The sequence below is a fragment of the Hylobates moloch genome, unplaced genomic scaffold (genome assembly GCF_009828535.3).
Source record: "Hylobates moloch isolate HMO894 unplaced genomic scaffold, HMol_V3 SCAFFOLD_1, whole genome shotgun sequence".
Lineage (NCBI taxonomy): Eukaryota > Metazoa > Chordata > Mammalia > Primates > Hylobatidae > Hylobates > Hylobates moloch.
In genome coordinates, this window is record NW_026652276.1 from 113,500,828 (window position 1) to 113,511,786 (window position 10,959).

General features: G+C 38.5%; 1 protein-coding gene across 1 annotated transcript in view; it reads right to left on the reverse strand.

The window, feature by feature from the left end:
* Window positions 1-382: 382 nt before the first annotated feature.
* LOC116812221 (putative zinc finger protein 727) overlaps window positions 383-10,959 on the reverse strand; it is a 36,976-nt gene continuing 26,399 nt past the window's right edge. Inside the window, exons 3-4 of the mRNA XM_058444598.1 lie at window positions 993-1,119; window positions 383-492 (exon numbers count right to left, since the gene is read on the reverse strand). Coding sequence (XP_058300581.1) covers window positions 383-492; window positions 993-1,119 — 237 coding nt within the window. The remainder of the gene's footprint in view (window positions 493-992; window positions 1,120-10,959) is intronic.

A 10,959-nucleotide genomic window follows, 5' to 3' on the forward strand; every position in this document is an offset into this window, starting at 1 on the left:
AAAACAGAACTTAAAAAAATGGTTTAACATAGTTTCTCAAAAATAGATACTGCTGTTTCCCCCAAGCAATGGAAAAGCAGTCAAATCACGCATTTTCTTTTAAGCCATGAAAAAGACTTTATCACTGTAAACTCAAAAAACACACAAACACCAAAAAAAACAACAACGGCAGCAACAACAACAACACACATTACTGAAGGGGATGTACGCTGCTTAGAAAATTCACAAGAATGGGACAAAAAATTCCCCTATGTTAAAGCAAGAGAAAGAAATGAAGGCTTCTCAGAAACGATTTCCACTGGAGCAGAGCTTCTGGAAGCATGTTTAAAGGTCTGGCTTCCTCCTTGACATTGGGATCCGTCATTTGTGTCATTTGCTTCATTCACTCCCACCTACCTGGGTGTTTGGCTACTGTCTTCTGTCTCTTCACATTCCAGGGCTCTTTTCTTTGCTCCAGATAGGTAATCAAGTCTGGCTTAAAGATAGCAAGACCTGTTTTATTAGAAAAAAATAACATGACTCTTGCTAGGATAATCTGATTACCAATCTAGTACTATGCTCAGTAGAGAAGAGAGAACATTATAGAAGACTCTAGAAAATTAATTCTAATCTACTGTTTCGTAACAGAAACTTCAGAATATTTAGAAAGTAAATTTGTGGGTTATTAGCTCTATTACCCAGTAATATTGAATCAAAAATCAGTTGTGAAAATTGCATTTTTAGGTGTGGGTAACAATATTTTATGCTATTAAATTTCTGATATTACCATAATTTATACTGAAATATACAGATGAGCTCAAAAAAGGGAAAGATTAATGTTAAGATGAAACATCTTAAAGATTATATTTACTACCTAAACAGATACCAAATTTTTTCTTTTTGAAGCAGGATTCTGAAACTCATTTATGCAAAGCAGAACTTCAAAAAAAAAAAACAGGAGGAAATAAAATATTTAATGTAGAATATGAGTTGTATATTGAAGTTATTCTCACCCAAGGAGAACAGGTTTCCGTAGTTCTCTAACATCACATCCCTGTACAAATGCTGCTGAGCAGAGTCCAGGCATTCCCACTCTTCTGGGGAGAATTCTATGGCCACATCCCTGAATGTCAACACTCCCTGAAAAACAAAACATATTTACCAAGTGACCAAAGAAATAATTCTTGATTTGACATCAGGTAAAATGACAGTAAAGAGAGCTGGTTCTGACTGATATGAGTTACTGGAGTTAGCCAATAGGATACTTTCTAGCACAGAAATATTCTCTAACGTATTTTTAACTCTGAGAAAAGATGGCATAAGATCACGAAACGAGTGTATGTGCAATACTTTTCTTGATGATACAGTATAAAATGAAGGACATTAACACAGGCATGTACACTACTTAATGCTATATTTACATAATACAAGATGAGCTGTCTATACTTCCCATATGGAAACTTCATAGTGAGTTCAAAGCATACTTCTCAAATCTTATTGTGTATAGCAGTAAACAGGAGATCTTGTTAAAATGCAGATTTTGACCCTGAAGATCTAGGGTAAAGCTTGACTTTTTGAATTGATAAGAAGTTTGCCAGTGGTATCATTGCTTCTGGCCCAAGGAGAATATTTTGTCAAAAATTCAGTAAGTGTCACAGCCTAGGTTTTTAGTTTATTTGACCAGTAAAGAAAGATGAGAGCCTTCATTTTCCATAGGAAGCTATACGCAAAGAGAAGGTAAGAAGAGCTGTCAGATTAAATGTGGCTTAATCTTGTTTTTGCACATCACTTGATAAAACTACTCAAGGTACCTGTTAAAAATAAAGAGTACAATAATTAATTCTAGAGTGAAAAAATATCTATCAGAGAGCATTTTTACCAAGTAAATAAATGAAGATCAACTATATTAAAAGAAATTTGTATCTGGTGCTGATTAACAAAGGATACGACACTACTGTGCTATGATTAACATTAACACAAAAAAGGGTCAACTTAATCTGAGTCTAGTCATGAGGAAACATCAGTTTTAAGCAAAATTTAAGCTACAAATATCTCCCATGTTCTGTGATCTCTAATGGTGTATATAAATAAGTCTTTCTCTTTTTTGGTTAAACTTTTTTTTAAAAAGCTTTAAGTTCTGGGATACATGTGCAGAACACGTGGGTTTGTTACATAGGTATACATGTGTCAAGGTGGTTTGCTGCACGTATCTACCTGTCATCGAGGTTTTAAGCTCCACATGTGTTAGGTATTTGTCCTAATGTTCTCCCTCCCCTTGCCCCCAATCCCCTGACAGGTCTCAGTGTGAGATGTTCCCCTCCCTGTGTCCACGTGTTCTCATTGTTCGACTCCCACTTATGAGTGAGAACATGTGGTGTTTGGTTTTCTGTTCCTGTGTTAGTTTGCTGAGAATGATGGTTTCCAGCTTCATCCATATCCCAGCAAAGAACATGAACTCGTTCTTTTTTATGGCTGCATAGTATTCCATGGTGTTTATGTGCCACATTTTCTTTATCCAGTCTATCACTGATGGGCATTTGGGTTGGTTCCATGTCTTTGCTATTGTAAATGGTGCTGCAATAAACATACATGTGCATGTGCCTTTATAGTAGAATAATTTATAATCCTTTGGTTACAAACCCAGTAATGGGATTGCTGGGTCAATATTTCTGGTTCTATATCCTTGAGGAATCGCCACACTGTCCTCCACAATGGTTGAACTAATTTACACTCCCAAGAACGGTGTAAAAGTGTTCCTATTTCTCCACATCCTCACCATCATGTTTCCTGACATTTTAATAATCACCATTCTAACTGACATGAGATACTATCTCATTGCGGTTTTGATTTGCATTTCTCTAATGACCAGTGATGAGTTTTTTTTCATGTTTGTTGGCTGCATAAATGTCTTCTTTTGAAAAGTGACTGTTTGTATTCTTTGCCCACTTTTTGATGGGGCTGTTTTCTTCCGGTAAATTTAAGTTCCTTGTAGATTCTGGATATTAGCCCTTTGTCAGATGGATAGATTGCAAAATTTTTCTCCCATTCTGTAGGTTGCCTGTTCACTCTGAGGATAGTTTCTTTTGCAGTGCAGAAGCTCTTTAGTTTAATTAGATCCCATTTGTCAATTTTGGCTTTTGTTGTTATTGCTTTTGGTGCTTTAGTCATGAAGCCTTTGCCTACGCCTAGGTCCTGAAGAGTACTGCCTCAGTTTTCTTCTAGGGTTTTTATGGTTTTAGGTTTTACCTTTAAGTCTTTAATCCATCTTGATTTAATTTTTGTATAAGGTGCAAGAAAGGGGTCCAATTTCTGTTTTCTGCATATGGCGAGACAGTTTTCCCAGCACCATTTATTACCTAGGGAATGCTTTCCCCATTGCTTGTTTTTGTCAGGTTTATTGAAGATCAGATGGTTGTAGATGTGTGGTATTATTTCTGAGGCCTCTGTTCTGTTCCATTGATCTATATATCTGTTTTGGCACCAGTACCATGCTGTTTTGGTTACTGTAGCCTTGTAGTATAGTTTGAAGTCAGGTAGCATGATGCCTCCAGCTTTGTTCTTTTTGCTTAGGATTGTGTTGGCTATATGGGCTTTTTGGTTCCATATAAAATTTAAAGTAGTTTTTTCTAATTCTGCAAAGAAAGTTAATGGTAGCTTGATGGGAATAGCATTGAATCTATAAATTACTTTGGACAGTATGGCCATTTTCATCATACTGATTCTTCCTATCCATGAGCATGGATTTTTTTTTCCATTTGTTTGTGTCCTCTCTTATTTCCTTGCTTTAGCATCCTAGAGAGGAAGTCTCTTCTAATTATTTTTTATTCAGAACTTTCTGAGTTATCCTAGGCAATAAAGACCATTCTCATTAAATGTGCATTTTTATAAGCAGTTTTGCATAGATTTAATGGAAGCTAAACAGTACATGGTCTCCTTCTTCAGTGATAACCAAGGACCTGATCCCATCTCAAACAGGAATCTTGGGCATCCACACCTTTCCATGTTCAACAGCCACAAAAGGACCATTTGTAATGCTGCAGGTTATAAATTCATGGTGACAATTTTTTCATGGCTTATTAAAAGCTACGATGTAGAAAATAAAGAGAAGGCTCTGGTAAACAGGAAAGAAGTATTTCTCAGAGCCCCTTGACTATTATGAGAATAAAAAGTGAAAAAGGAGTTAAACTGATTAGGCAAGAACATCACAAGTAGGCCGGGCACAGTGGCTCGCGCTTGTAATCCCAGCACTTTGGGAGGCCGAGGCGGGCGGATCACGAGGTCAGGAGACCGAGACCACGGTGAAACCCCGTCTCTCCTAAAAATACAAAAAATTAGCTGGGCATGGTGGCGGGCGCCTGTAGTCCCAGCTACTCGGAGAGACTGAGGCAGGAGAATGGCGTGAACCCGGGAGGCGGAGCTTGCAGTGAACCGAGACTGCGCCACCGTACTCCAGCCTGGGCGACAGAACAAGACTCCGTCTCAAAAAAGAAAAAAAAAAAGAACATCACAAGTAAAGAAGTTAACATTTGCAAGTTCTACACACATATTTCAGAAGAAAAAGTGGACACAGTCTCTGACTTCAGACACATTCACCTCAGAATAAGCCATTTCTTTATTTTTCTTCTCCTTCTTTGTGATCCCTTCCAGGTGTGATTATCTGCACAAATTAAACCTGTTTCTTAAGAATATGCCTTTGAAGCATCAGTGAAACTCCTTCCCTTAAAATCACCACACCACAGGCAGAAGGTCCTAGAATTGCAGATAAAGTCTGCCTTTGTCCTTTATCACAGGAGAGGTTTAGAACCAGTAAACTCCTACGTAAAAACCAAAATGTGAGTTTCCCCTTTCCAACACTCAGTTGCCCTTCTCTGCCACAGATGCCAGAAATTTCTACTGCAGCAATGAGAATATGGGCCGCAGTGACCTGCCCCTACCAAATCCAAGCAAAGCAGTCTCTATGATCTTTATATGGGACTAAAACTAAACTCACCTCTCGTGAAAGTATCTGAAAGCACTCGTGGTTGACCCTGGGCTCACCTTAGCCTCACAAGTGGCATTTAATTCAAACAACATGGCTGCAGGGGGGAAGTGGAGCAAGACGACTAAATAGCACCCTCCAGCAACCATCCCCCGGATAAAACACCAAGTAGAATGACTATCCAAATAAGAAGCATCTTCATAAGAACCAAAACTCTGGGGAGTGATCACAGGACCTAGTTTTAGCATCAAATCAAAGAGGCACTGAAGAGGGTAACAAAGCTGTTAATTGCCAATAGCAGCCCTCCTCTATTCCCTGGAAGTGCACCTTGGCAGAGACAGAAAATCTGTGGGCTTACATAAGGGAGAGTGCAGTAATTGTGAGACTTAGCAGTAAAACTCAGTGCTGCCTGTCATGGCAGAAAGCCACATGGAGCAGAATTCAGCCAGAGCCTACAGAGGGAGCACTCAGACTAGCCATAGTCAGAGAGGAAGTGTCCATTTCAGTAATCAAAACTTTAGTTTCAGGTAGCCGCATCACATAGGCTAAAGCACTCTGGGGTTCTAAATAAACTTGAAAGGCAGTGTGAACCACTGGGACTGCAATTTCTGGGCAAATCCTGGTGCTTTGTGAGATGCCAACTGGGATGGCCAAGAAAGTGCCTGCATCATCCTTACCCCAGGCACAGGCAGTGCAGTTCACAGCTCCAGGAGAAAATCTTTCTTTCCACTTGAGGAAAGGGGAGAGAAGAGTAAAGAAGACTTCGTCCTGCAACTTGGACATCATCTCAGCCACAGTAGAATACAGTACCAGAAAACGCCCTGAGGCCCCCTTTCTAGGACTTAGTTCCTGGGTGACAGTTCTAGACATACCCTGGGCCAGAAGAGAACACACTGCCTTGAAGGGAAGGTACCAGTTCTGGCAGGATTCATCACCTTTGGCCTTGAATAAACATCAGCAGTAACCAAGTAGTACTTCTTGCAGCCCTTGGGGGTTGAGACCTAGTGCGGTGCAATCCAGGCTATGGCAGCCATGTGGAGAGACTCCTGCTTGAGGAAAAGAGAGGGAAGAGTAAAAGAGACTTTGTCTTGAAGCTTGATTACCAGCTCAGCGATAGTGAGGTAGCAGTAACAAGATAGCTCCTGAGGTCACTGATTTCAGGCCTTGGCTCCTGGATGACATTTCTGGAACCACCCTGAGCCAGAGAAGAACCCACTGCCCTGAAGCAAAAGAAGCAGGCCTGGCAGAGTTCACCACAATCTGACGCAAGATCCCTTGGGTCCTCACTGGATATCAGCAGTAGCCTGGAAGTACTTACTGTGGGCTCTGGGTGGTGGTGACCATGGGGAGTGGCTTCTTATGCTTGAGAAAGGAGAGAAAAGAGTAGGAAGGATGTTGTCTCATGGCTTCAGTGCCAGCTAAGCCACAGCAGAATAGGGTACCAAGTAGATTCCTAAGGTTTCTGACTCCATGTTCTTCCTACCAAATTGCATTTTGCTACCCCTCGCCCAGGGTGGGTAAGAGCTCACTGCCCTGAAGGAAAGGACATGAGCCTGGCTGGATCCACCACCTACTGACTGAAGAGAACTTGGATCTTGAGTGAACATCAGCAGTAGCTAGGTAGTGGTCACTGTGGGCCTTATGTGAGAGCCAGTCCTGTGCTGGCTTTGGGTATGACTTAGTGTAGTCCTAGTGATGGTGGCCACAGGGGTGCTTGTGTTACACCAACCTCAGCTCCAGGCAGCACAGCATGGAGAGAGAGAGAAATTCCATTTATTTGGCAGAATGTAAAAAAATAGAAAAAGAGTCTGCCTGATAACCCAGAGACTCTCTTGGATCTTACCTATGACCACCAAAGTGGTACCTCTACAAGTCTGCAAGCATCACAGTGTTATTTAGGTTGGGGTGTCCCCTAATGCAGATATGACTGTAATGATCAAAGACTTAGATTACAACACTCAATTCCCTTTGAATACTTGGAAAGCCTTTCTAAGAAGGACAGGTATTAAAAAGCCCAGAATGCAAAAACTAAAATAAATACCTAACTCATTAATGCCCAGACATCAATGAACATCCACAAAAATTAAGACTATTCAGGAAAACACAACCTCATTAAAACTAAATAAGGCACTAGTGTGCAAATCCTGAGACAGAGATATGTAACCTTTCAGACAGGAAATTCAAAACAGCTGTTTTGAAAAAGCTGAGCAAAATTCAAAATAACAACAACAAAAAAAGAAATTCAGAATCTGATCCAATAAACTTAACAAATTGATTAAAATCATTTTGAAGAATCAGGCAAAAATTCTGGTGCTGAAAATTCAAATGACACTGAAGAGTGCATCAGAGTCTCTCAACAGCAGAATTGATCAAGCAGAAGAAAGAATCAGTGAGTTTGAACACAGGTTATTTGAAAAGATACAGTCAGATGAGACACACACAAAAAAAATTGTCTCAAGAGGGCAATTCTAAGAGTTATGGCCTTAAAGAGGAGGTAGAGAAAAAGTTCTGGGTAGAAAGTTTATTCAAAGGGATAATGAGAACTTCGAATATATAGATATATACATATATATTCAAGTACAAGAAGGTTATAGAATACCAAGCACAATTCACTTAAATATGACCATCTGAAGGTCTTTAATAATAACACTCTCAAAGGTCAAAGATAAAGGATTCTAAAAGCAGCCAAGAGAAAAGAAACAACATTCAAACAAGGACCAATATGTTTGACTGTGGACTCTTCGGTGGAAATCTTACAGTCAAGGAGATGGTGACATGACATACTTAATGTACTGAAGGAAAAAACTTTTATCCTAGAATAATATATCCAGCAAAAATATCCTTCAATCATTAAAAAAACTAACAAGCTGAGAGATTTTATTAACACCCCCAGACCTGTCCTACAAAAATGCCAAAGGCAGTTCTTCAATCTAAAAGAATAGAACATTAATGAGCAATAAGAAAACATCTGGTACAAAACTCATTGGTAATATGAAGGACACAGAAAACACAAAATTTTCTAGCACTGTAAATATGGTGTGTAGACTATTCGTATTTTGAGAAGACTAAAAGATTAGTCCAAGGCCAGGTGCGGTGGCTCATGGTTGTAATCCCAGCACTTTGGGAGGCCGAGGCGGGCAGATCACGAGGTCAGGAGATCGAGACCACGGTGAAACCCCGTCTCTACTAAAAATACAAAAAATTAGCCGGGCGTGGTGGCGGGCGCCTGTAGTCCCAGCTACTCGGAGAGGCTGAGGCAGGAGAATGGCGTGAACCCGGGAGGCGGAGCTTGCAATGAGCCAAGATTGCGCCACTGCACTCCAGCCTGGGCGACAGAGCGAGACTCCGTCTCAAAAAAAAAAAAAAAATTAGTGCATATTTATAATTATTAAAAATAATAACTTTCTCTACCTCCTTAAGGCCATAAGTCTTATATTTCTACTTTTGAGGCTTAGTTATTCAAAATACTAACTACATAAGTTTAAGACATAGACAATATAATAAGATATAAATAGAAATGACATAATAGAAATGGGAGATAAAGTTAAGCTGTATTTTTTATTAGTTTTCTCTTTGCTTGTTTGTTCATTTTTATAAGTGTTAAGTTGCCATCAGTTTAAAATAATGGGTTATAAGATGTTATTTGCAAGCCTCATGGTAACCTCAAATAAAAAAACTTATAAGACACACATACATAAAATCAAAAAATAAAAAATAAAACATACCACTAGATAAAATCATCTTTACTAAAAGAAAGGCAGGATGAATGGGAGAGAGAAATGGAGATAAAGAGGGAAAATACCACATAACAAGAAATCAAATAACAGAATGGCAGATGTGTCTTTATTTATTAATAATAACACTGAATGTAAATTAATTTAACTCCTCAATCAAAAGACATTGATAGGCCAAGTGGGTAAGAATAAAAACGAGACCCAACAATCTGTTTCCTACAAGATACATACTTCACCTATAAAGACACAGAAAGACTGAAAATAAAGGGATAGAAAAAGATACTCCATGCAAATGGAAACCCAAAAAAGAGCAGGGATAGCTATACTTATATTAAACAAAACTGATTTCAAGAAAAATACTATAAAAAGAGAAAACAAAAGTTATTATATTATAAAAATGTGGTCAATTCAGCAAGAGAATGTAACAATTGCAAGTTTATATGCACCTAACGCTGGAGAACTCAGATACATGAAGTAAATATTAGAGCTAAAGAGAGAGAGATCAACTCCAATACAATAATAGCTAGAGACTTCAGCAACCCACTTTCAGTAGTAGACACATCATCCAGATAGTAAAATCAACAAATAAACATTGGACTTAATCTGCACTATGGACCAAATAGACCTAATAGATATTTACAAAGAATTTCATCAAAAAGCCACAGAATACAAATTCTACACCTCAGCCCCTGGGTTATTCTCAAGGATAGACTATATGTTAGGTCACAAAATAACTCTTAAAATAAGCTCCCCCCAAATAAAATTATATCAGGTATTTTCTCTGACAATAATAGAATAAAACTAGAAATCACTAACAGAAAAAACTTTTGAAACTATACAAACACAGAGAAATTAAAATATGCTCCTGAATGACTGGTGGGCCAATACAGAAATTAAGAAAAAAATTTAAAATGTTCTTGAAAGAAATGAAAAACATGGCCGGGCGTGGTGGCTCAAGCCTGTAATCCCAGCACTTTGGGAGGCGGAGGTGGGCGGATCACGAGGTCAAGAGATCGAGACCATCCTGGCTAACACGGTGAAACCCCGTCTCTACTAAAAATACAAAAAAATTAGCCGGGCGTGTTGGGGGGCGCCTGTAGTCCCAGCTACTTGGGAGGCTGAGGCAGGAGAATGGCGTGAACCCGGGAGGCGGGGCTTGCAGTGAGCCGAGATCGCGCCACTGCACTCTAGCCTGGGGGAAAAAAAAAACCCCCGCCCCAAAAAAAAAAAAAAAAAAAAAAAAAATGAAATGAAAAACATAACTATGAATACAGTGAAAGAAGTACTAAGAAGGTTTATAGCAATAAGTGCCTACATCAAAAAAAGTTTTAAAAAAACTCCAAATAAACTATTGACGTATCATATAGAACTAGAAAAGAGCAAACCAAACCCAAAATTAGAAGAAAAAAATAAAAATTATAGCAGAAATGAATACAAAATATCAAAAGATAAACATAAGGAAAAGTTAGTTTTTTGAAAAGATAAAATTTACAAAACGTTAGCCCATTGGCTAAAGATCTGGGATTCAGGTTCCCATGGTGTTGGAATTACTTTCAGGTCTGAAGATGCCAAGTGCATTGAAAGATGGGGCTGGAATGGCTGATTGCTCTGCTATGAAGCTATTTTTCTACAAATCTCGCTGAACTGCTCTGGAAGGGACTGTGTATCACAAATAGGCAGAGAAATATTCTGCCTGCAGATTTTGGGGCAAGCCAAAGAGAGAAAAGCCTCTCTGAACTAAAGCCTTGTGCATACCTCCTGTGTTTATATCCTGTCTGGTAATTCTGTACAGTATTTGGAAAGCATAATTAAAAACAAAATTATCTCCAACCTCAGAGACACTCTAAAATGGTAGAAGAAAATTGTTTTATTACATAATTAAACCAGAATGTGTTATGCATCATAGGCAATCTGCTGAGATTACAAAACCAGAAATAAAAATCACCTTATTTAGTCTTTAAGTAGAAGACTTAACAGCATAATCTGTCATATATAGTTTATCCTAAATAAAACTATTAATTGAGAAGGCCATCCATATATTGGGTATATTCTATGAAAATTTAAATTAGCTATATTCAAAAGCAAAATAAGCTTTCCGTTGGCTTAATAATATTTTATGAAGTTACCTACCGTCCAACAGAAATGTAAACCATTTACAACTCAAAGCAATGGTTTCCAGGTCCTAGAGAAAGACATTTCTTTTTTCTTTTTTTTTTATTAATTTTTTTTGCACACAAAAAAAATAAACATTTTCTAAAAATACATACA